This window comes from Leptonychotes weddellii, chromosome 14 (assembly GCF_054177405.1).
Source record: "Leptonychotes weddellii isolate Sample4059 chromosome 14, ASM5417740v2, whole genome shotgun sequence".
In the NCBI taxonomy this organism is placed as follows: Eukaryota; Metazoa; Chordata; class Mammalia; order Carnivora; family Phocidae; genus Leptonychotes; species Leptonychotes weddellii.
In genome coordinates this window covers 5,189,135-5,216,658 of record NC_138382.1, presented here as the reverse complement: position 1 = coordinate 5,216,658, position 27,524 = coordinate 5,189,135, and the positions used below count along the sequence as shown (strand labels likewise).

General features: G+C 35.6%; 1 protein-coding gene across 4 annotated transcripts in view; it reads left to right on the top strand.

The window, feature by feature from the left end:
- JAK2 (Janus kinase 2) overlaps positions 1-12,589 on the top strand; it is a 143,524-nt gene extending 130,935 nt beyond the window's left edge. For 3 of the 4 annotated variants that reach the window (XM_081802766.1, XM_081802765.1, XM_081802768.1), the window contains 4 exons: positions 107-279; positions 6,933-7,050; positions 8,613-8,726; positions 8,987-12,589. In XM_081802766.1, coding sequence (XP_081658892.1) covers positions 107-279; positions 6,933-7,050; positions 8,613-8,726; positions 8,987-9,094 — 513 coding nt within the window. In that variant the 3' untranslated portion in view covers positions 9,095-12,589. The remainder of the gene's footprint in view (positions 1-106; positions 280-6,932; positions 7,051-8,612; positions 8,727-8,986) is intronic. The other variant, XM_081802767.1, reaches the window with a different exon arrangement.
- Positions 12,590-27,524: the final 14,935 nt, after the last annotated feature.

Below are 27,524 nucleotides of genomic sequence, written 5' to 3'. Positions count from 1 at the left end.
CTAGAACTAATGATGTAATGTATGGGGATTAACATAAGAATAAAAAAAAATACATGTAAAAAAAAAAAAAAACTTAGCTGAAATAAAAATGTTATTTTATCCATAGGGCATGGAGTATCTTGGTACAAAAAGGTATATCCACAGGGATCTGGCAACAAGGAATATACTGGTGGAAAACGAAAACAGGGTTAAAATTGGAGATTTTGGGTTAACCAAAGTCTTGCCACAAGACAAAGAATACTACAAAGTGAAAGAACCTGGTGAAAGTCCCATATTCTGGTGAGTATATTTTAGTACAATAAAGTAAAATTTTAGAGCACAAACTTCAAACTTTATTTTTATTAGTATTAATAGTATGTCATTTATATATTTATAATAGCAAAAATTTATCATGCTTACACTGTGCTAAATGCATTTCATGGATTATCTCATCTAATCTTTATAACAACGTTGGAGAAGATGTATTATTATCTCCGTCTTGAGTATAAGGAAACTGAAGTGTAGACAGGTTAAGTAGTTTGCTCAAGGTCATATGATCAATAAATGGTAGAATTAGGATTCAAACCCAGATGGTCTGTTCTCAGAATTTGTGCTTTTAAGCTTTCTTAGCCATGATGGTGATTTAACCTGTCATTGAAGGAACATTTTATAGCAATTTGAAGCTAAAGGTAATTTTTGATCTTCAATTAAAATAGTGAGTTGCAAGGAACATACAAACCTAATTTTTTATCTGGTATACATTGTTGTTTTATTGCTTTGTGCTTTGATGCAAAGTCTTCTTTTTTATGTCTTAGTTCATTTATGGTACATTTTGTTTTATAGGAATGAATTGCTGAAATTAGATTTAAATGTTTAAATTTGGGATACATTCCAAATAGACTTTAATTCTGGTTTATTCATCTGAAATAATACTATTAAGATTATGTTGTTTAAGTCAGATGTTACTGTTAAGGGTTGGGTTTTGTTTATTTTAGTTAAGTGTATTTTATTAACATTTTGGGTTTCTGACTTGAAAGTTAGAATTACTAATATAAACACTATAACTGTCAACTTATAAATATTTGTCTGAGATTCATCAGAATTATTAGAAAAATATAGATCATTCAGTTAGCTACCACTAAGTTCATTGATCATCCTTATATGTTAGTTATCTTTTTTTTAAGATTCTATTTATTTATTTAAATGAGAGAGAGAGTGAGAGAGAGAGAGATCACGAACAGGGGGGAAGGGTAGAGGGAGAAGCAAACTCCCCACTGAGCAGGGAGCCCCGTACAGGACTCGATCCCAGGACCCTGGGATCATGACCTGAGCTAAAGGCAGATGCTTAACCGACTGAGCCACCCAGACACCCTGGTTAGTTATCTTCATTTATTTTGTATCTGTAAGTTTACAACTTCTCCCAGCTATTATAAATTGTTAGTCTGGAAGGAAATTAGGTAAGAAAGCACCAGTGATTTAGAACAAATGGATTATTTACACAGAAGAATAATATATAATGGCATTGTGAATATTTTAAAGAAAGGTCCTTATCTCTTAGAGATGCATACTGAAATAATTATGTTTGAAATACTGTCCTGTCCAGAATTCACTTCCTCTAAATCCAGTGGAGTGGAGATGAGGAATAGTCCATAAAACAAGACAAGCAATGAATTTAACTAAGTGACATGTATATGGTTGTTTATTGTTCTCTAATTTCTGTATGTTTGAAATTTTTTGTAATAATAAAAACACTTTTTATTGGTGATAAATCAATAGCATTACCATCATCTAATTATTTTTAGGATATCAGTAAAACTAGAAAATAAGACACATCTAAACTTAACTATCTACTTTGGTTATATCCCCAGTGATACATGAATTTCATTCTTTTTTCCCAGAATGAGAAATTAAAGAAGTTAAGTGGAATTAACTAGAAATCCATAAAGCCTAGTTATATGAATTTCCAGTGATTTGGGCATACTTAATGAATACACTTTAATAAACACTATTAAGTACCTATTGTTTCAAACACCATAGAAGGAACTTGGGATATGAAGATAGGGTCATGAATATCAGGAAGAATAAAAAAAAAAAAAAGGAACTGTGCCCAGTTACTAGGAAGGCCAAACTAAAAGGAAAAGTTTAATGTGTCAGGCATATTCGGACAGGTCCACTATCCATTATCCCTTCCTTTTAACAGCTCGTAGTTTAGGAGAAATCAAATGTATGGTCAACTCATTGTAATGTAGTATATAATTGCAAGAATGAAGAAGATGATGGGAAAACATAAGAATGCAAATAATTTTGCTGAGGGTTTAAATTAATCAGAGAAACGCACAACTAAGAAACGACATTTCAGGGGCACCTGGCTGGCTGGCTCAGTTGATTAAGTGGCTGCCTTTGCCTCAGGTCATGAGCTCAGGGTCCTGGGATTGAGCCCCCCATGAAGCCCCCGCATTGGGCTCCCTGCTTAGCGGGGAGTCCGCTTCTCCCTCTCCCTTTGCCCCTCCTCCAGCTTGTGCTCTCTCTCTTGCTCACTCACTCTCTGTCTCTCAAATAAATATATAAAAAATATATTTAAAAAAAAAAGAAATGAATTTCAACTATCGATTAATAGTTTACCAGGTAGAGAAGAGGAAAGGCATTCCATGAGGAGGGAGAAAACTTGTTTGTGTAAATAAGTAGATAGGAATGGAAGTTTTGTTATAAGAATGTTCATTTCTGTGAGTCCTTCTGAGATAAGTAGCAAAAAAGTATATAGTGATGTACCATTAAAGTTTATCTGTTAGCTGGCAGTTTCATTAGATCCATTCTTTTTTCACTTTTATTGAAAACAAAGAATTAAACCACTTGATTTTCAAAAGAGAAATCATTAGAATCATTCCTTTTCTCAGTTTCTGGGAAGTATACCAAAAGTTTTTCAAAAGTCTGACTTCATTTTTCAGTTGAAGTTAAGTATATTAAAATTGTGAAACTGTAAAATTAAAATTAAAAAAATAAATTGCAGAGCACATGTACAGAGGCATGTTTTAACAAAGCTAACAAAGCATATTCACCAGAGCACCTTTCTTTCAAGATTACTTCTTTTCTAATTTTAAATATTCAGTTTCATGCTTAATTTTATATTTTTTGTTATAAAGAAAGCTTCTAAATTATATAAGCTTTGGGCCCTGTATGTCTCCCTGCATATCTGGAAATCACAAGGACAGCCAAGATAAACTTCAGAGTTTTATCTTTAAATTAATCTAGTATAATTTAATTTTATATTGTTCTGAAAATAAATCATTTCTCATTACTTAGTTTATAATAAATACTACAGAATAAAATGTAGCTAAGATTATAACGTATGTAGTAAGGTATATGGTAAAAGGTCTAGTATTCCTTCAGTAAATGTCTTGGGGAGAGATAGGTATCAAACTCTGATACTTGACTTTGGAGAATTATTAAATAAGTTAGTATAAAAGTCAGAAATAACATTTTTATCATGATCAAAATTTTCCTGTGTATTTAATGGAAAAGAAAGCTATCTACTGCTAAAAACTAATCAGATAGGCAGTTGGTATATAGTTTTATATTATATTAGCAAGTATTAAATGTTTTACATAATGTAATGAGGCTGACCAAATTTTTTATAAATATTTCAGAATATGAATTGATAAAATAGGTTTTAACTGGGGGCACCTCGGTGGCTCAGTCGGTTAATCGCCTGACTCTTGATCTCAGTTCAGGTCTTGATCTTAGATTTGTGAGTTCAAGCCCCATGTTTGTCTCCACACTGGGTGTGGAGCCTACTTAAAAAAAAAAATTGATTTTAACTAATTAATTGAATAATGAACACTAGATCTGAAGTATGAAATGGAATGCCTACAATTTTTATCCATGAGATTTAGCCATCATACTATTTTTTTTTGAAGATTTTTTTTATTTATTTGAAAGAGCATGAGCAGGGCTGAGGCAGAGGGACAGAGGGAAAAGGAGAAGCTGACTCCCCACTGAGCAGGGAGCCAAAGGCAGGCACTTAACCAACTGGGCCACCCAGGTGCCCCTAGCCATAGTTTTAAGCAATTATAATTTCACTTCAAAAATCCTAGTTATCTATATTGCTTTTCTTGTTCAAAAGTGCTCTTTGTTTTAAGCTAACAACATGTTCCAGCATGTCCTAGGGGTTGGTATTAAGAAGGACTGAAGGAAAAGTGCTTCTGCTAAAATATTTTAATTGTTGAAGCAGGCTTTGGGACTCATGGAGGACACTTATATACTCGTCTTGCTGTAGAGTATGCCTTGGAAAATCTTTGTAAATACCTGGGGTTACTCGTCACCTGGTTTGAAGACCTCTGTACTATACATGTGATAAGGATCTGACCCTAGATTGTAACAGTGGTATTGGGTTAGGAGACTGATTTGATATATTCTAAAGGCACTTGATGGCTCATTAGCTACTGGATTGAAAGATGAGTCAAAAATAATTCTTAAGATTTCTACCTGAGAAGTAAGATAGATTGTTGATGCCATTCGTTGCATAGGGAAAGTAATATAACCAGCAGGTTTTGGAAAAGTGGGGATGGAGTTCTCTTTACTACAACTTTAATATGGAAATGTTCAGTAAGTCAAAGCACAAAAGAAGGGTCAAATTTACAGTTATAAATTTAGGCGATGTTAGTATATAGGTGGATGAATACTATCTAATGGAAAGTTTTCGACAAAAAGGTAGAGGTCTGATAATGGAACCTTGGGAAACCCAAATTTAGAAGGTGGAGAAAAGGGAAAGTGTTGGGGAATTAAAATTAGAAACGAAATCTCCTCCCAACCCAGAAAACCTCTGCACAAGATAGAAGAGAAAGAAAAGTTTTATTACTGAATAAGCTTTAATCCTGAAAGTCATGGCATCACAAGCAAGCTGCTAAGAGATTGCAAAGACAGAAAGAGATCTCACCCTTTTATATGGCCAGTCAGATTCAACCCATTACATAATGATAGTCCTCAAGTAAGAGGACTCAGCAGCACCCTTTGTCACACATAGTTTATTCTAAATTCACTTGGTAATTGGAGTGACCATCTGCGTTAGCTAATTGGCATTATCCATAGGAAAAACAGACTTCTCGTATCTTTATGATAGGAGATAGTTTTGCAACTTGGGAGCCGAGGCACCTGCCAGAAGTTAAACTCTTACCTCCCACAAAAACTGGGAGGTCAAGGTGCTACTTGTTTGATGATTACATTCTGGAGAGATGGTTCCCAGGTTCTTGAGAAAGACATTCTTGGATCATAAAGCTGGCAAAAGGCTTTTATAAGCAAAAGCTTTTTTTTTTTTTTTTAAATATATACATTTCAAAGAGACAAAGAATTTACAGTGAGTGGTAAGTTTCCTAAAGTAAATGCTCTAAGAAAAGAGGAGGAAGTCTTTTCCCTCATTTTCAACAGCGAGAATTATTTTTTTCTTTTTTGATTTGTATTTATCCTTACATGGGAGAGAGAAAACCAGCCTTGGAGATGAGGGGGGAAATTGTAGACAGTGCTTTTATGAAAACCGAAGGAAAAGACTGTTTTGCAAGTGTTGGGGGGATAGAATGTCTTCAAGAAGGTTATATTCCATTTGTGAGATAAAACATACATTTAAGAATAACATAACTATGTGAAAAATTTTTTGAAACTAAATGTAAAAAATAGCCTGGCTAACTGTATAGTATGGACAATAAATGTTATAGAAATTCAGTAGCATGAGGTCATTAAGACCTTGAGTAGCAGAGGAAGATCTGTGGAAGTGAGGAAACTTAAATTGGATTTTGAAGGAGAGATTAAATTTAAGTAAATCACATGTTAATCTCATTAGTCTAAAACAGATCTTTGTCACTGTCCTCTGTAATGAGGGTAAACTTAGCAATGGAACCATGATATTCACAGTCCATTAGACAAAATCCTCCCTTGGATAGTGTTGATACTTGAATAAACAATGACACCATTTTCCCCTCTGACTTTCTATTTTCTGTGTTTCCTGTCATAATCGCCCTCCTTCTGATGAACAAGTTCTTTCTTTTATCTTTATAGCTTCAAGTCTTATTTCAGTTTAGAAGCCATTTTTTTTTTCCTCTAGGGAGACTTACCTCGATTCGTTTAAAGCTTTAACTTGCAAAGAGCATTCCCCCCTCCCCGCCCCCCAGTTCCTGGAAGGTACTTTGCAGTTAACTTTGGGGTTACTTATAAAGACAAAAATAAATTTTTTGGATTGAGTTATCTTTGTGTGCCAGAGGTTCCCAAGACCACCCTCGGGTTTGATGACTCACCAGGAGGACTCATAGGGCTCAGCATACAGTCATACTCATGGCTATGATTCATTTCAGAGAGAGGTATAAAGCAGAATCAGTGAAGGCAAAAGCCATTTGGGGCAAAACCTGGAGGAAACCAAGCACGAAGCTTCCAAGGTTCCTCTCCCAGAAAAGTCACACGGGACACGTTAAATTCCCCCAGCCGTGAATCCTGACAGCATACTCTCTGCCTGGCATATACCAAAATTCCAGACTCCCAGAAGGAAAGCAGTGTTCAGTATAAACCATATTGTTTGCAGAGACAGTTTAGGCCCAGTGAGCTACTCTTCTCCCTTAGGGAACTGTGGCAACCACTCTGAAATCAAAGTTCCCACGCATCAGGCAGTTGTCAACATTGCAAGCAAGGTTTTTGAGGATGGCAGCCTTGGGCCTGCTTGTGATAACTCTTTGCTGTATACCCTGTCTTTTCAGTCCAGTGATTTTCAGGTAAAATCAAGAGTTGGCCTGTCAAGTAACTTTTTTTTTTAATGAAGTGTAGTTGATACACGTTACGTTAGTTTCAGGTGTACAACATTGTGATTCAAGAAGACTATGTGTTATACTTTGCTCACCACAACTGTACCTCCTGTCACCATACAACCCTATCACAATTCAGGTAACTGTCTTATAAATGCTTTTCGCATATTGCAGGTATGCTCCAGAATCACTGACAGAGAGCAAGTTTTCTGTGGCTTCAGATGTTTGGAGCTTTGGAGTGGTTCTGTATGAACTTTTCACATATATTGAGAAGAGTAAAAGTCCCCCAGCGGTTAGTGTGCTTTTTATTTATTTTCAACTTTTCCTAACATGAGAAAAGCTTTTTCCAAAGAATAATAGTAAGCTTAGGACTCATTTTAGAGCCTCTTCTTATTGCTTATTTGTAAGACAACATCCAACAAAGTAACACTAAACTTATTCATTAAATTAACTTGCATTTTTAAAAGGGAGGGGGTTGGAAAGGAAAACAAACAAGTAAATAAGTAAATAAAAGGGAGGGGGCTATATAGTCTCCTTATATTATTTTTAGTAACTAATACATTTATTCATTCTAGAAATTATTGAAAAAGTTAAATGTTTAAAAATAATTTTCCCTGTTCTATCTAGAATTTTTTTAATGAAGGAAACCATGAAAAAGAAAATAAAAATCATCTCTAATTCATCTTCTTAAGATAACCATTTTAATGTTGTATGTTTTCTTCCAGGCTTTTAAAAATTTTATATCTTTTATACAATAAAGGTCATACTGTATAGTTTGCTATCCTGCTTTTTCATTAAGTCCTACAGCATGGATATTTTACCTATATTAGTAAATATTTTCTACAAATATGACTTCTAACTTCCAGGTAGCATTTTATCATAAGGATATAATTTCTGGACAGTTCTTTTCCATTTTTCAGTCTTAATTTTAAGTAATACTTCAGTGAACATAGTGAACATCCTTATGTATAAATATTTATCTCTTCACCTTAGAATGAAAGTGTAATTATAGACAAAAGATTATGAACTCTTTTAAAGGTTTTTGATTATCTCAAAATGCTTTCCAGAAACTTGTACCAGATATTACTCTCAATGATAGTGCATAAGAGTTTACGTTTTACCATTTGTACCATTTGCCAGTATTGACCATTATATGTTTATGCGGTTTTGTCAAATTGATAGAAGTTATATTTATTTGATTTTAATTTGTACTTCTATTAGTGTGATGGAGTACATATTTATTGGATATTTGGAGTATATGTATGTGTGTGCATTATCTCATGTGCCTTGCCCATTTTTATATTCATAATTTTCCTTACCTGCTTATAAGAACACTCTATAACTCTCTATAAATAAACGATGTGTTCATCATAAATATTTCTCTAGCTTATAGTTCAGACTTTAATTTGAGGAATTTTTAACATACGAACATTTTCTCTCCATTGCATTTATGCTTAAATATGCATTCTGCATTATCTTTTTATTATGTCCTCTTTTACAATCAACATTTTATTTCAGCTGAAATATAATATGATATGTTAAAACAACAATGAAAAAAAAGTAAATATGTTTTAGTTCGCTTATTTCGGGCCCTTCTCAGGGAATTTGTGCCAAGTATATTATAGTTATGGAAATGGCATGATAGGGGTTCCACATTCAATTGTCTTTTCTGAAATATGATTGAAAAGAAAGGTTTTGATGCCCAAAATAGTTTGTTCTTAAAAGGTCTCAAACATATAAGAAGACATACATAAAGAAAATTTTTCACGCTTACTAGAAGTTGGGAAAGCTGGTTCAATTTAAATATACCAAAAAAAAAAAAAAATCTCATTGAAAAGTGGGTTTGTATTACAGGAATTTATGCGTATGATTGGCAATGACAAACAAGGACAGATGATTGTGTTTCATTTGATAGAACTCCTAAAGAATAATGGAAGATTACCAAGACCAGATGGATGTCCAGATGAGGTAACCAAAAAAACCCCTTTTTTATCCACATTCATGAGGTGTTTTTATTTCCTTTTTACACAGGGATTTCAGGTCACTTTATGACATTTAATTTGCTGAGCTCTCGGATAAATAGCATCATCATATGACTGTGGATCAAGGCATAACCATGACATTTGCCTACATAGGAGAATTAAGTGGGAGTTCTCAATTCATGTCTTCCACCAATTAAAAGATGGCACTTTATGTTCATTGTAATTGTTTTATTTTCTCTTTTCTAGATTTATTTGATCATGACAGAATGCTGGAACAATAATGTCAATCAACGCCCCTCTTTTAGAGACCTAGCTCTTCGAGTTGATCAAATAAGGGACAACATGGCTGGATGAAAGAAACGAACTTCACTCTGAGACCAAAATAGACTTACAGAACAAAGTTTTGTATTTCACATTACTGTGGACTATTATTACATATACCATTGTTATGTATGTCATGATGCTAGCCAGCAAAGATGTGGAAATATCCGTTCAAAACTTTCAAAGTTTAGTGAGTTTTCTTCATGAGGACATCAGTGAAAAGACTTGATGAAAGTCCTTAGCAAAGAATTTTGTAAAAAGTTTTACAAACCTAATCAGTCAGTTAACATAACCTTTCTTTGGCAAAAGAAAATAATAGGCTTTTTTTCAACTCAGAATTTTGAAAGATGAAAAAATTGTAATGTAAATTTTGCAATGCTGAAGATGCACAGAATATGTATGTACAGTTTTTACCACAGTGAATGTATAAAACCTTGGCATCTTGTGTGATGTTTTACACAGGGGCTGGTATTCATTGGTAATGTTTCCTAATTTTTCCATAGTTGATATACAATAATGTCACTATACAAATCATGATGCTCAGAGAATTGAATAAGCACCTTGTGTTCCTGTTCATCTGTATCACTGGCCAGCAATATAAGCAGATGTACACTTTTAGCTTGTAGTTCTATGTACTGTAAATATTTTTCAAAGCAAAGGGAACAAATGTTTAGTTTCATTTGTATAGGAAATTTCCCTGACCCTAAAGAATACATTTTGAAATGGAACAAGTTTACAAAGATATAACACAATCTATTTTCTTATTTGTCTCCCTTGTATCTGTTTGTGGTGAGTATGTTTTTAAAATAGAACTATCTCCAAATTTTTCTAAGACTACAGTGAATAGTTTTCTTTTAAAATTTTGAGATTACGAATGCCAGGAATATTGTCATCCATTTAGCTGTTGGCTGCTAATAAGATTTTCAATCCCTGGGACCTTTGGTCATGCATTAAATTTAAGCGTAAGCCATAAAAGAGATTGTTTTTTAAATGTATGTGCTTATTAAAGATGCATAATAGATTAGGAATTTTTTTCTAAAGAATATATATTTTAGGGGTTTCAGAAATCTCTTACAGTCGTAGAAAATATTTCCTTTTGTTAGATTCTCAAATACAAGGGAGAAATGAGGATAAATTGGTGAAAAAGTATGCTTGTTAATTTTATTCAAGAATGCCAGTAGAAAATTCATAATGTATGTCTTTAAGACGAATGAGAGATACATATTTTCAATTAAGTATAAAGAGTTATTTGTTGTTATGTCCTTTGTTTTAGTGCTATTCCGAAGTGGAAACCATACCTAAAATATGGTGGTGGGGGGTTGTGTGTGTTATTTATACAAAGTTTAAAATACTTAGTATTTCAGTTAAAAAGAAAATAGTTTATTTTCAGTGGTATATGCTATTTTTTTAAACTTGTACTTAAAACTTTTGATTATCTATTTTTTGGAGCTGGCTTTGAAATGCAAATTATGTAAGAAAAAATTGCCTCACACATAAAATTTGAGATTTTTTGGTTGGAAGGAAGGAAAGGGAAGAAATGCTTTTTACATTATCTTGAAAGCATTTCAGTAGTTACCAGATGCAGTAAGCATCTAAAATGATAGGATATTAGATTTTAAATAAGATTTCTGATATTTTAATGAAAGTTGAATATAATTTTTATTTAATTTGTGGACTCCTCAAGGATCTATATACATAATGCAATTAAGAGATCTTCCGTGCTGCTACTTTTCAAGTCAAAAGTAGCATATCGTACAATATGCTTGATTTCAGAAACTTAAGTACTTAAAAAGCAGATTTTTAAAGGTTTATAACGTTTTGTTTGTTTTTAAAACAAAGGTATTAATTAGATTGCTTAAATTTTTTTTCTCTTAATGTTTCAGTTTTTAGTTTTAGGGAAAATAATCCCACATAAACATTCTGAAGTTTTTAGAGTGGGATGACTACCTTATTGTAAAATTCCTAAGTTTGCAAGAGAATTATTATTCATTGAAGATTTGCGATGTTTTAAATTTTTATTCTGACTGTGCATAAAAAGAAGTTAACCTGCAGCTGTTCAGTTGGTTCTGCACAAGAAATAGGTAAGTAATTATTGTACCAGTTAATGCCAAAATGTTTCTTCAAATTAATATTCTTTAGAAATGAGGGTAAAGATTTTCTTAGAATTCTGTAATTCTGTAAATATTTCAGTACATTAAGTTATATAATCTTTATCTAAATAATGCTCTACATCCATGGCTACTTTGGGAAATAGTCACTTTCACATGTTACCCATATATATGCTGCCAGTTGCACTATAATTTGCTGTGGAAAGCTGTTTTCTTACAACTTAAGACTTATGCTTTAAAGTCAAGTGAAATTTTTATCACAAATATTAACTTCTGATATTTAGCTTTTATTTAAATACTTTTATTGTGGAGTAGAAATAAGAAAGTACCTACAGTTCTATACCTGGGGAGCCATTCTCCGTGGGAGTAGAGTAGCGTTATGTGGTCCGCTTATTGAGACTGTGTTATTTTCTTTATTGTGCCTTTAGCATGTTTCCACAAAATTGAAATATTGGTGTAATAAATATTCAGGAGTTATTTTCTTTTTTATTGTCACCTAACCAAGGATGTGTGGGGGGTTATACACACTGATATAGGGATATGAAGAGAAAGCCTTTTGTAAAAAATAGTGAACTTATCTTTTGATTTTTTTAAGAAGCGCTTCCTAAGATTGTTAACAACTAATGTGCTCTTTATGAACATCGTTGTATCCACTCCAGTTCTGGTATTTAAATTATTTCTAATGAAAGGGTTTTTTTTCTAATTTTTCAGTATAACTTATTACAGATCTTTCAGTTTGCTGTATTAGAATAAATAATAACAGTAAGTATAAGTCAGCAGGATTATCCAAACAAAAGACTAGGTTATATGTGATAAGCCTCATTTTATTTAAGAAAAAAAATATCAGAGTATGGATCTGAGAAAATTCTTCATGTTTACTCACAGATTTGGGTTGGCTCTACTTAATTTCAAGATAATTAGCACTAAGTGTTTCATGATGCTGACAGGAACATTTAGAGAGATTTCAGAATGACAAAGAAGAGAATTTAAAAACTTTCATATTAATCAAATTCATGTAATATGCATATCAGATAGCCTTTAACTTTTAATATGAATCAAATTTTTAGTAAAGTGTACATTATATCCTAAATATTAAAATATTTAATTTTGTAATCTTACCAGTTTTGTTTTACTTTATTACAGTATGTTGTCTTTTAGATTAAGAAGTTAATTTCTATTGTACTTATGCCATATGGGATTGCTTGGTTGGTGCAGCCCCTAAAATACTGTTCTTTTTCAGTCTTCCAAATTTATAAGGAAATGCCTTATCTCCAACTGAAACACCAGTCTTGTAAAGTTGTTAATGTCATTATTCCATCATAAGTCCTTTCTTTGCATAGCAAATTGCTTAACATCTTATTTTTGAAATAACTGTAGCAGGTTTATACTTATAAGAGCATTAAAAGATCTTTTAAGAGTCCCTGTTGCAGTTATCCATATTCTTAGATTTTTGTAAATGGTTTTAATTTTAATACTTGCCTAGGAAGCACGCCTGTAGATGCTCTTTATTGGGGTCAAACAGGTCACCTTTGAGCAGTGTGAACAGAAGCTTAGCTTTTAGATCTGTCTGTCCGTAAATAATAATAAATAGAGCAAAGATGGCATAACAGGTATTTCAGAGGCAGCAGGTGGCTGAGAAGGCAGGTTATCAGTTACAGATGGTAGGACATTATCAGAACAAGTACTAGAAACACAAATGAAAGTATGCAATAGAAAGATTTTTTGATCAATTATCCTTTCCAGTACAGTTGTATACATAGATAAAAATGTTTAGATGCTTTTCTCACACACACACACACACACACACACACACACACACAAAAGATAGTTAAGTGGATAGTATTTTTAATGAATAAGTTTAGGTTCTTTTATCTTTTTTATTTTTTAGTTTGGGTTCTATTAGTTTTTAATTTTTTGAAAAAGGATTTTATTTATTTAAGAGAGAGAGAGAATCAGCGGGGGAGAGGCGAAGGGGGTGAGGGAGAAGCTGACTTCCAGCTGAGCAGGGAACCCAGTGGATGCAGGATTCAATCCCAGAACCCCAGGATCTGACCTGAGCCCAAGGCAGATGCGTAACCCCAGTTTAGGTTCTTTTAAATGCTTGGAGTATATGTGAATCTCAGAGTATGAATTTTCTAGTAGCATGTAGTATAAGATTGTGAGTCAGAATTTATTTACTGAAATTAAAAATATTAGAGAGAGTGCCTGGGAGGCTCACATGGTTCAGCGTCTGCCTTCGGCTCAGGTCATGATCCCAGCGTCCTGGGATCGAGTCCCGCATCGGGCTCCCTGCTCCTTGGGAGCCTGCTTCTCCCTCTGCCTCTCTCTCTCTGTCTCTCATGAATAAATAAATAAAATCTTTAAAATAAAAATAAAAATAAAATATTAGAGATTAAGGAAATCGTACAGAAGGGAAAAGGGAGGTAATACAAAGACAGTTGAGAACCATTGTTCTAGAGGGCACTCATATGGACGTGGGCCAAACCAGCACGACCTCAGAAATGACCTCATGAAAGGGAAGATATATCAGTGTCAGAACAGCTGAGAGTATGAGATCTTTAAGCAAATATTCCAGATACTGTATCTGAATTAAGAATTAGCTGACATGTAATCTTTCTGAAAAGTCATCTGATTTTAACCTCTCTAGAATTTAAAGGTTTTTTCTTAACAGATACAAAAATTGGGTCTCCTTCAGTGGAGATAAATCCCTGAGTACCATTTTGTTGTCTTGTTTTTACATTTCGCAATAAATAAGATTAAATAATCCTCTCAAAAAACTTCACAGGGTATTTTGATAATATGCACCATATTAACAATTTGTTTCTTGGTCAGACAAGGAGATAATAAAGTACTTTTTGATATTAAAACCATGTCCTATTACTGTATATTAAAGTCAAAAATAAAATTTCCACAGAGAAAAAGGAAAGAAACAAGCAATGCCAAGTAAAGATCATACTTATTCTATGAAATTTACCCAGAAGACAAAGTGCTCATGTTTGACAGAAAAATGCTACAGTGTTTGGTCTGGTCTGCTTTGATAGCCATCCTGTTGGGTGTGATGTGCTCTAGCAATGTGGTTTTGATTTGCGTTTCACTATAATGACGAATGATGTTGGTTATCTTTTCATGTGCAATTTATTGGCCGTTTGTGTATCTTTGGGGAAATGTCTAAGTCCTTTGCCCATTTTTAAAATTGAGTTTTGTGTTGTTAAGTTATAGGAGTTCTGTTATTCTGGATATTAACCCCTCAGCAGATACATAATTTGCAAGTATTTTTTCCCATTCTTTGGGTTACCATTTTACTCTGTTGACTTGTGTCCTGTGAAGCACAAAAGTTTTCAATTTTGATGTATTCCAATTTATCTCTTCTTTTGGTGTCATATCCAAGAAATCATAGCCAAATCCAGTGTCGTGAAGCTTTTTCTCTATGTTTTCTTCCAAGTATTTTATAGCTTTGGCTCTTACATTTATGTGTTCAAACCATTTTGAGTTCATTTTTTCATATGGTGTAAGGTAAGGGTCCAACTTCATTTTTTTCCATGTGGATTTCCAGTTTTCCCAGCAACATTTGTGGAAGAGTGTCCTTTCCCCATTGAATGATCTTGGGGCACCCATGTTGAAAAATCATTTGACCATATATGTGAGAGTTTATTTCTGTTTTATTCCAATAGTCTATATGTTTGTCTTTTTGCTGGGACCATACCGTATTGATTACTAGTAGTTTTTGCAGTAAGTTTTTTTTTTTTAAAGATTTATTTATTTGAGAGAGAGAGAATGAGAGACAGAGAGCATGAGAGGGAGGAGGGTCAGAGGGAGAAGCAGACTCCCTGCTGAGCTGGGAGCCCGATGCGGGACTCGATCCCGGGACTCCCGGATCATGACCTGAGCCGAAGGCAGTCGCTTAACCAACTGAGCCACCCAGGCGCCCCTGCAGTAAGTTTTGAAATCAGGAAGTGTGAGCCCTCCAACTTTGTTGTTCTTTTTCAAAATTGTTTTGTCTTTTTGTTGTCCCTTGAGATTCCATGTGAATTTTAAAATGGGTTTTTCTACTTCTGCAAAAAACTAGATTTTTGCAGATCTTGGGGTTTTAATAGGGATTGCATTAAATCTGTATATCACTTTGGGAACAGGTAGTACCCTCTTATGTGGATTATCTCATTTTATCCATACAATTGGTAGGTACTATTATTTTTCTCATTTTAAGTGTGTGGAAACTGAAGTTTAGCAATATACAATAAATTCCAAGTCCCACGTGTAGAACGAAGAGATGCTGCAATTTGAACACAGGCAGTCTGACTCCAGTGCCAAAGTTGATAACCGTTTCGCTATGTTGCCTTTCACAGCTTTGGCCGTGCACATATAAAGCAGCAATAAACTTAGATAAGCTTTCTGCAGTGATCCATGGTTATATTGTCCAGGTGGCAAGATGACAAAATCATTTCAGTTCCCAGTAGAAATTATTTGAATATATTTTTAGTTGTGTTGCTACACATCCTATGCTCCAAACAAAAGAATTTAAGTGGAAAACAATTTGATAAAATATAGAAAGTAAGTCTTTGTGGAAGGAGCAGCGTAAGGGACCATAATGCCTTTTCCTAGATGTTGAGGGAAAGTTGAAAGTAAATGAATTTTTTTAAAAGTTTGGACTGGATGACCTTTGCCTTTGAGAGTACTCTGCCAAAAGACAAGGAAGTATTATTTAAATTGTACACTTTCAAGTCTAGACATACCTTGGTTGCTTGAGGAACTGAACCATGTTTTCCAAAATCATCATAATATTTGCTTCATGAAGGAGGATTACTGGAGTGTGAGAAAAGAATCAGAGATTTAGATGAAACCATTTTGTAGCTGGGGAAGCTAAATCCAAAGCAGTTACCTTAACTTGCCAATGTCACGGATCTAGTCAGGAGCAAAGCCAGACTAGAGCCCAGGTCTTTTGACTCTGATTGATGCTTATTATACTCAATGTGCTGAATTACCTTATTCTTAAAGAAATGTGCCAAGGTTGTAAGCAAACCATAAACTGATTTAATCTTTTAACAAATCTTTTTTTGAGGACCTACACAGAACAAGGCACTATGCTGAACATTGTTGGTGAACAAAAATGTTCAGATGTATCCTCAACGGATTTTTTTTTTTAAAGATTTTTTATTTATTTATTTGAGAGAGAGAGAATGAGAGACAGAGAGCACGAGCAGGAAGAGGGTCAGAGGGAGAAGCAGACCCCCCGCTGAGCAGGGAGCCCGATGTGGGACTCGATCCCGGGACTCCAGGATCATGACCTGAGCTGAAGGCAGTCGCTCAACCAACTGAGCCACCCAGGCGCCCCCCTCAACGGATTTTTAATTGAGAAGGGACCAAGAAGTATCTAGCATTAAAAAGACAACTTGCAAATATATCTAGGGAAAAACCCCAGAACAGTAAGTAGCAGCACATCTCTAAAAGGATGTTACGCTGATGAATTTGCAGTACAGGGATATAAGTGGTAGGTAAAAAATGAAGCCGCATCAGTTATGTATATGATATAGCAAATAGATATTTAATATATTTGAATCAAATCAATAACCTGGGAAGAGTTAACCTACAACCAAGGCTGCAAAACTGTTTTTGTATCATGGTGAATGATCCTGAGAATTACACCAAGTAAAGCCATATGTAAATACTATTCACAGCTAGCAGTTCAAAACTCTCAGGCAGAACTTACCATATTTTCTCCACAAAACAGCCTCCCTTCTTAATGTACTTAGTCATAATAATGACATCACAATTCCCTTAAGTCATCAGAGCTCAGAACCCCTGAGTAAAAACCTTTGATTATGGTTTTCAAGCTCTTTCTATTTTTCCTTCTCACTGTCTCCTTCACCAATCTCTTCTTTTGTACTCCCTTATAAATAACTTCATGTTTAGACTATCGTAATAACCTCATTAGTCTTCCTGTCTTCTCTCAGTCCTGCATGTCACTGTCAGGTCATTCTTCCCATAGCAAAGTTTTAACCATATCACTTTTCTGCTCAAGCTTTATATCTCTCCCCATTTCCTGTAGCATGGAGTCTAACACCCCAGACTGTCACCAGACACAGAGGCAGAGCCATATTTTAACATCAAAAGGGAGTCTGATGTAGGGCTTGCCGTAGTGGTTGGAGAGGAAGAAAGTACCCCCCCACACCCTTTAAAGACACTATCCTTTGACCACCTTTCCACCTGTCTCCTGGTATTATTTTCACAGTGCTTTCACTACCATGTTTTTGCCATAATTTTTTTTTCTTTTTTAAAATTTTTTATTTAAATTCAATTTAGTTAACATAGAGTGTATTACTAATTTCAGGGGTAGAATTTAGTGATTCATCAGTTGCATACAACACCAGTGCTCATTACATCAAGTGTCCTCCTTAATGCCCATCACCCAATTACCCCATCCCCCCACCCATCTCCCCTCCAGCAACCCTCAGTTTGTTTCCTAGAGTTAAGTGTCTCTTATGGTTTGTTTCCCTCTCTATTTTCATCTTATTTTTCCTTACCTTCTGCTATGTTCATCTGTGTTGTTTCTTAAATTCCACACGTGAGTGAAATCATATGGTATTTGTCTTTCTCTGACTTACTTTGCTTAGCATAATACCCTCTAGTTCCAGCCATGTCGTTGAAATTGCAAGATTTCATTCTTTCTGATGGCTGAGTAATATCCCATTGTATTTATATACCACATCTTCTTTATCCATTCATTTGTTGATGGACGTCTGGACTCTTTCCATATTTGGGCTATTGTGGACATTGCTGCTATAAACATTGGGGTGCATGTGAACCTTCAAATCACTATGATTGTATCCTTTGGATAAATACCTAGAAGTGCAATTGCTAGGTCATAGGGTAGTTCTATTTTTAACTTTTTGAGGAAACTCCATACTGTTTTCCAGAGTGGCTGCACCAGTTTGCATTCCCATCAACAGTGGAAGAAAGTTCCCCTTTCTCCTCATCCTTGCCAACACCTGTTGTATCCTGAGTTGTTAATTTAAACCATCCTGACCAATGTAGGTGGTATTTCATTGTGGTTTTGATTTGTATTTCCCTGATGCCGAGTGATGTTGAGCACTTTTTCATGTGTCTGTTAGCCATTTGGATGTCTTCTTTGTAGAAATGTCTGTTCATGTCTTCTGCCCATTTCTTGACTGGATTTTTTGGGTTTTGGGTGTTGAGTTTGGTAAGTTCTTTATAGATTTTGGATACTATCCCTTTATCTGACATGTCATTTGCAGATAGCTTCTTCCATTCCAGAGGTTGCCCTTTAGTTTTGTTGAATGTTTCCTTTGCTGTGCAAAAACTTTTTATCTTGATGAAATCCCAATAGTTCATTTTTGCCTTTGTTTCTCTTGCCTTTGGAGACGTGTCTAAGCAAGAAGTTGCTGCAGCCAAGGTCAAAGAGGTTGCTGCATGTGTTCTCCTCTAGGATTTTGATGGATTCCTGTCTCCCATTTAGGTCTTTCATCCATTTTGAGTCTAGTTTTGTGTATGGTGTAAGAAAGTGGTCCAGTTTCATTCTTCTGCATGTGGCTGTCCAATTTTCCCAACACCGTTTGTTAAAGAGACTTTTTTCCATTGGATATTCCTTCCTCCTTTGTCGGAGATTAGTTGACCATAGAGTTAAGGGTCCATTTCTGGGTTCTCTATTCTGTGTCTTTTTTTGTGCCAGAATCATACTGTCTTTTTTTTTTTTTTAAGATTTTATTTATTCATTTGAGACAGAGAGATACAGAGAGAGAGCATGAGCAGGGGGAGAGGCAGAAGCAGGCTCCCTGCTGAGCCAGGAGCCCATTGCGGGACTCCATCCCAGGACCCTGGGATCATGACCTGGGCCGAAGGCAGATGCTTAACCATCTGAGTCACCCAGGTGCCCCAGAATCATACTGTCTTGATTGATTACAGCTTCGTAAATACAGCTTGAATTCTGGCATTGTGATGCCTCCAGCTTTGGTTTTCTTTTTCAACATTCCTTTGGCTATTCGGAGTCTTTTCTGGTTCCATACAAATTTTAGGTTTGTTTGTTCCAGCTCTGTGAAAATTGCTTGATGGTATTTTGATAGGGATGCATTGAATGTATAGATTGCTTTGGGTAGCATAGACATTTTAGCAATGTTTGTTCTTCAAATCCATGAGCATGGAATGTTTTTCCATTTCTTAATGTTTTCCTTAATTTCATTCCTAAGTGTTTTATAGTTTTCAGAGTACAGGTCTTTGGTTAGATTTATTCCTAGGTATCTTATGGTTTTTGGTGCAATTGTAAATGGGATCAATTCCTTCATTTCTTTTTCTTCTGACTCATTGTTAGTGTATAGAAGTACACCTGACTTCTGTGCATTGATTTTACATCCTAGGACTTCCAGTACTATGTTGAACAACAGTTTTACCGTATTCTTAACAACTGTTATGTCAACATACTTTAAATTATTGAAAAAGTACCACTTTCCAGAAGAATTATGCCCAGGAGGGATAACTCTCTCTGCTCCCCTTATAAACCAGGCTTCTGTCATTCCAAGACCTTCAACATGGGTCCTAAACTGCCTTACCTAGATTTATTTATTCTTATTCCTCAACAGTAACTTTCCAATCCAGCCAAACTGGTTTATTCACCATTCATTCCCTGAAAGTATCTTGCAGATTAGCCTAGAGAGGTATGGATAGAAATGGAAAGAAGTAGAAACAGATCCGACTGATGGATTGGATGGGAGGTGACAGAAAGGAACAAATAAAGGATGTTTCCTTGGTTTTGGTTTGATGGATGAGCTATTTACTTATGGAGGAGGAAGGAGTTTAGACAGAATTCCAGAGATGCCTATTATATTTCTAAGAGAGCTGTCACATAGGTAATCAATTAAAATAATGGCTATAGTTAAGGTAACTTAAGGTGTTTTTTAGAGAAGGGAAGCAAATAGAGGATCAGGTTTGGAGACAATCTAGCATTTAGAGGTTAGATAGAGGATGAGTCAGCAAAGAAAGAGTGATCAGTGAAAGAGGAAAACAAGCAGAGTGGAGTTTCATGAAAGCAAGAGAAATGTGTTTTAAGTGGGAAAAGTGGTCAATCTTTTTTTTTTTTTTTCCAAGAGGTAGGGAGGGGCACAGGGAAAGAGAATCTTAAGCAGGGGCCCTCCATCTCACAACCCTGAGATCATGACCTGAGCTGAAGTCAAGAGTCGGACGCTTAACTGAGCCTCCCAACTGCTCCGTGGTCAATCATTTTGAATGTTATTTACTGAAGCACTAAGTAATAGGAGCTTTGTTCACTGTAATTGGCCACAGTGAATTGATGGTAAATTCAGTATAGGTGGAGGACCGCTTCCAGACTGGATTGGGTTGAAGAGGTTATAAGGTTGGTAAGGAAGTAAAGACAGTAAGTGTAGATTACCATTTGAGAAGTTTTGCCATGAAGGGGAACATGAAAATAAAGTGATAGTGGGCAAGAAAATATGATTCTTGGTTTTTATTTGGGACATATTACATCAAGTTTATATGCTGATGGAGTGAGCCATGAGAAAAGAGAAAGACTGATAGGGTGCAAATTATAAAGGGAGGAAGATTTTGAATGGGATCCAGAGCACAAGAGAGAAATGAGTCCTTAATACATCAGGGACCCTTCTCCATTTATAACGAGGGAAGATGGTAAAATGCAGTAAATACAGGTAGGTTTGTAGATTTGATTGTAGAAACATGAGAGCATTTTGCTGTGATTAACTCTGTATTCTACTTAACTTTGAAGTGAAATTACTACGCAAAACTGGTAATTTGATGGTACACCCATGTCTGGTTTGATTACTGTATTTTTTAAAAGAATTATTTATTTATTTTAGAGCATGTGCACCGGAGTTTGGGGAGTGCAGAGGGAGAGAATCTCAAGCAGACTCCCTGCTGAGTGTGGAGCCCGATGTGGGGCTCAGTCTCACGACCCCTGAGATCATGACCTGAGTTTTAGTCACGAGTCAGATGCTTAACTGAGCCACCCAGGTGCCCCTTTTCTTTCTTTTTGATTTGCTTGAAAGATAATTGGGATGAGCAGAGCCATTCATCCCCCATCTTCCACTGCTGCTCTCCTCCTTCATTCCACTTCTTCTCCTACCCCAGTGGCCATGGCCATTCTTGGCATCCCCTATGAGTGATGGTATCTCATCATGGCAGACCATAGAGATAATGAGCTTCAAGGCTATCACAAGAAAAGATGGGGGAGCACAAGAAGATCAACTACTGTCTTAAACAGTTAAGGGAACAGTTGAAAGAACTTACCAATCAGTATGAAAAGTCTGAAAATGATCCAAAGGACTACAATCACCCAAATCTGGGCAAACTGTTTATGAAGTACTTAAGAAGGTAACTGAAGAAAAATTCGTTGTTAAATGAACCAAGATATGTTGTCAGTTGTCATTGTCAGCCTGAAAAAAGTAAGCTGAGGTCAGGAACAAGAGTTGTTTTGCCTGATTACATTGATATTTGCCAAGATCCACTGGTTTACAACATGTCTCATTAAGGACATAGGGAATATTTCTTTTTGTGAAGTGGAGGGGTTATCAGAACAGATCAGAGAATTCAGAGGTAATAATAGAACTACCTCTTAAAACCTAGAATTATTGCATTATAGGGATATCTCCAAAAGGCTGTTTGTTATATGGGCCAATAGTTAAGAAGAACAATAGCAAGAGCTGCTGTTAGCCAACTGGAATACAATTTCTTAAATGTAGACCAGTACATTGGTGAAAGTGCTCATTTGATCAGAGAAATGTTTACACCAGGAATCATCAGTCATGCATTATTTTTATGGATAAAAAATGATGCCATTGGTGGATACTGGTTTCCTGGAAGTACTTCAGCTGATAGATTCAGAGGACTTTATGGAGTTACCCAAATGGAAGGATATGATACTCTGCACAGTTAAAATAATCATGGCTACAAACAAGCACAGTGGATCCTGCTTTGCTGTCTCCAGATAAATAGAGAAGATACACAATCTATCTATAAGCAAGGTTAAATAGATGAGTAGAAGCATTTACGAAGCCTTCAGATGGCTCTAATGGAGCAGACCTGAAAAATGTTGGCACTGAAGCAGTGCAATTTACATACTCACAATCCATGCTGCTCATGCGTTTGTAGTATAGAAAGACTTAATGAAAGCAATCAGAAGTAGCTGATTTAAGTAGCTAGAGTCTAAATTGGACTACAAACCTGAATTCTAAGAAGCTAGAATATAAAGTGAACTACAGATTTTTGATGGCTACCTGACACATTGGCTTAATGTAAAAATCAGTTGAAAATGTATGCAATGGAAATAATCCTATTAAATGTGTATGAATAAATTTAAAACAAAATAATAAAGTATTGTGTGGTTTGTAATAGATGTAGAAGTAAAAAATATAGCACAAATAGAAAAGACAAGAGGGGGAAATTAAGTATACTGTGACAAGGTTTTAAACTGCTTGTGAAGTGATATAATATTATTTGAAGGTTATCTGTGATAAAGATGCATATTGTAAACCCTAGAGTAACCACTAAATATCAAAATTAAAAATTAAGAGAAATAGCTAATAGAAGTGATAAAATGGAATTATTAAAAAAAAAGTCAGCCCAATAGAATGCAAGGAGAAAAAAGAACAGAGATCAAATAGGACAAATAAAAAATAGCAGGAGTATAGATTTAAACCCAAATCATATAATTATATTAATCAATGATCTAAACATTCCAAAAATATATATATTTTCAAATGTAATGAAAAGGCAAGAACTCAAGTATTTGCTGTTCACAAGGAACCAACTTTAAATATAAAGATGAAGATAGGCTAAAAGTAAAAAGGTGGAAAAGTCATATATAATGGAAACCCTAATCAGTAAATTGGGAATGGCTGTATTAATATCAGGAATATTACCAATGATAAAGGGAGACATAATAACCAAAAGCAATTCATCAAGAAGACATGCCATGCACATAGTATCAGCATTTTGAAATACATGAAATAGAATTTAAAAGGATAGACAAATACACGATTCCAGACATTTCAACACTTCTACTAATTGATAGAACAAGAAGAACACAAGATCGGTAAATATATAGAACATTGCAATCAGCCAACTTGACCTAATTGACATTTATAGACCACTCCGCCAAACAACAGCAGAATATACATTCATGTCAAGTACACATGAAATAAATGAAGCATATGCTGGGCCATAAAGCAATTCTCAAGAAATTTTAAAAGATTTAATACTCTTCTCTGTCAATAACAGAACTCAAAACATCAATAAAAGGAAGATAATTGGTACATGCTGTGAAACATAGGAAACTTGAAAAAACAAACTGAGTCAAAGAAAAGATACAAGAGAAAATGGAAGATACTTTGTAGAGGCACCTGGCTGGCTTGGTAGAGTACGTGACCCTTAATCTCAGGGTAATGAGTTCAGGTTCCACATTAGGCATGGAGCCTTCTGAAAATAGATGTATATATTGTAATGAATGAAAATAAAAATACATATGCAGGTAAGCTGTGATTAGACTGAAACTTACAGCTTTAGATTCTTCTATTAAAAAGGAATAAAGGTCTAAATAACTTCAGAAACTAGAAAACAAAGGAAATTAAATTCAAGTAAGTAAAGAGGAGGAAATAAAGCTAGAAGTGTAACAAAACAGAAAAAAAAATCAATAGGGAATACCAGTGAGGGCAAAACTGCTACTTTGAAAATATCAAAAAAATCGATAAACCTCAGGTAGAATTACCAAGAGAAAAATTTAAAAGGACATAAATTACCGAAATCAGTAATGAACGAGGGGCTGTTATTCATATCCTACATTTATTTTTTTATTTTTATTTTTTTGCTTGTCAAATGATCCTTCATTGAAACATCTTCCTTTGCGGTTAACTAGCTGGGCATTCCACCGCACCACTGTCGATGTAATCTATGATGTCATGAGGGTGGCGGCCGTCGACATTGCAGCCCACAGACTGGGCGGTCCCCAGGATTTCTTAATGGTTGCAGAGAGTTCTCTGGCTAAAGATCGGAGTCGCGTCTGTCGGGCAATATTGACAATCTCATCAAAAGTGGTATTTCCACTGTGCTTAATGTTTTTCTGCTGCTTTCTGTCTCTTGGTGGTTCTTTGAGGGCTTTGATAGTCAGGGCAGAGGCAGAAGGTGCCACTTCAATCTGGGCCTGTCTGTTCTGAATGGTCAGTTTCACCGTAATCCTTAGGCCCTTCCGATGTCATCACCAACCTTCTTTGGAGACAGACCCAGCGGGCCGATCGATCTTCGGGGCCAGGCAGACGTGGCACCGACTTGGCCACCGGTGCACCTCAGGTACGCGACTTTGATCTCGTTGGGGTCGAACTTAGGCGGCATGGCGGAGGCGGCTGGTGTCGGATGAACCCGGATTCCGGATGACCGAAGAAAGTTGCACCTTTGCCTCCTGGAGCCGAAAGCCAAAAGCTCCTACAGACATTTAAAGATAATGAAGAAAATATGAAGTTTATGCCAATAAATATGACTAAGAACTTAGACACAATTTCTTGGAAAAAAATGCTAAAACAGACTAAAGGCAAAATAACTTCACTGAATTTTATCAAGCATTTAAAGAAGAAATAATACCTTACACAGATTCTTTTTTTAAAAAAAGATTTAGAGAGCATGTGTGTGGTGGGAGGGGCAGAGGGGCAGACTCTCCACTGAGCGCAGAGCCCAACTAGGGGCTCAGTCTCACAACCCTGAGATCATGACCTGCGCCAAAATCAAGAGTCAGATGCTCAACTGACTGAGCCACCCAGGCACCCCCTACACAGATTCTTTATGAAAATGAAAGAGCAAACACTTCCCAACTACCTTCATGAGGCCCCCATTGCTCTAACAACAGAACCAGAAAAAGACATAAGAAAAAAACTGTATGCCAGTATTCCTTGTAAATATTGACAGAAAAACCCTTCACTAGTAACACAAAGATCCAGGAAAAAGGAAAAAAATATTAATATATCACAATAGATTCTTCAGATTTTATCTGAGGAATACAAAGTTAGTTTAACCCTCAAAAAATCAATCAATGAAACACACCATATTGACAAGATGAAGAAGAAAACCTATATAATCATCTCAATATATGCAGGAAAAGCATTGAACAAAATTCAACACTCATTAAAAACTCTCAGCAAACTGGGAATAGACGAACTTTTTCAATCAGATAGAGTGCATCTACAAAAATCAAGCTAACACCACACTTTGTGGTAAAAGAATGCATTCCCTCTGGGACTGGAACAAGGCAAGTATGTTTACTCTCTCGTCTACATTGTACTGGAGGTCCTAGACAAGGCAATGAGGCAAGAAAACAGAAATAAGAGACAACATATCGGAAAGGAAGAAATAAAACGGCCTCTACCCATAGATGACATGATTATGTAGAAAAATCCTAAGCAATTAAAAAAAAAAAGCTACTAGACCTACTAAGGGAATTTATAATATTGCAGGATGGATGGCCAAAATACAAAAATTTACTATTTCTATATACTAGCAACAATTAAAAAGTAAAATTACTAAAAATACCCCTTAAAATAGCATAGAAATAAAAAGGGAGACATTTAACAAGATATTTATAAGTGTTGTACACTAAAAACTACAAAATAGCGTTGAAATTTAAAAAGACCAAAAAATGGTCAAAGACCTAACATGAAAGCTAAAACTATAAAAGTTCCAGTTTTGAAAATTTAGACTATCTTAAACTTGGAAAAGGCAAAGATTTGTTAGATACAATGCAAAATACCCCAGTTATAAGAGCAAAATTGATAAGTTGATCTTCATCAAAATTAAAAACTTATCTCTTAAAGATATTTTAAGGAGGGGCACCTGGGTGGCTCAGTTGGTTAAGCGTCTGCCTTCGGCTCAAGTCATGATCCCAGGGTCCTGGGATGGAGCCTCCATATGGGCTCCCTGCTCAGTGGGGAGCCTGCTTCTCCCTCTCCCTCTGACCCTCTCCCTCTCTGCTTGTGTACACACCCACTCTCTCTCTCAAATAAATAAATAAATAAAATCTTTTAAAAATAAGTTTAAAAAGATACTTTAAGGAAATGAAAAGGCAAGTCAGAGTGGGAGAAAATATTTGCATTTCATATATCTGACAAAGCACTTGTATCAAGAATTTATGAAGACCTCTTATAATTCATTAATTAAAAAAACTAAAAAACAGGCAAAAGATTTGTACAAACACTTCATAAAGGAAGATGCATGAATGACCAATAAGCGTATGAAAGGAGGCTCAACATCATTAGTCATGAGGAAATGCAAATCAAAGCCACAGTAAGATAGCACAACAGTCTCCCTAGAAGAGCTGAAATTGAAAAGACTATGTCAAGATATATGCAGGTCAGGATTCCGGTGGTAGTCTTTTTCACTTTATGGCTAGATAGACTCAAAAGCCAGGTTTGTAAAAAACATGAACGTGGAAGTTTGAAAGACTGGTGATTCTAAGTGTTGGTGAAAATATGGAGCAGCTGGTTCTCACTTAGGAAAACCACTTGACAGTTTCTTAGGAGGTTAAATATACACTTACATGCCACAGCATTGCCACTCCTACATATTTACGTAAGAGAAATAAAGGCATGCTCACAGTGAAACTTGTACATGAATGTTCACAGCAGCTTTATTCCTAATACAATGGAACGCTATGCAAAAAGCAAAAGGAACAAATTATTGAAGCAACAATGCTGATGTATCTCAGAACCCTTATGCCGAGTGAAATGAGCCAGACGTAAGAGGATGTACTGTAGGACTCCATTTATATTAAGTTTTACAAAAGAAATGACATCCATAGTGATAACGGTAATCTGCGCCTGGACTGACTTGCAAATGGGCAAGCCACTACTAGTCATTTAGAGTCTCCTTTTAATATGAAACTATTTACTACCATCCTTGCCCTAGAACAATTCAAAACCACTTTCTGAACCAGTCAGGGGCTTTATCATTCAAGCCCACCCAAGAAAACAGAAACCACCTCAGGTATTTTAACAGTAAATTTAATATAGAGTGTTAGATTTGTATTAGAGGACTGAAAAAGAAAAAGTCAAATAGTAAGGTAACACAGAGATTAAAATAAAAAAACCCCACAACTTTAGGAAGCAGCTACCATGCCTACACAAAGGAAAGAATTTGAGGTTATCAAGACCTAGAAGCTTGGAGGAAGGGCCCCGTGGAGCTGGGACCTAAGACTGCTGCCTGCCCAGCTGGTGCTGGTACTGCGGGATCTTGGGGGAGGGCCCCCCAGAGATGGGACTCAGACCTTTGAGGAAGGGGCACCAGACAGCTAGGACTGGTATCTCTGAGGAAAGGTGATGGTTGCGGAAGCTGAGGATAAA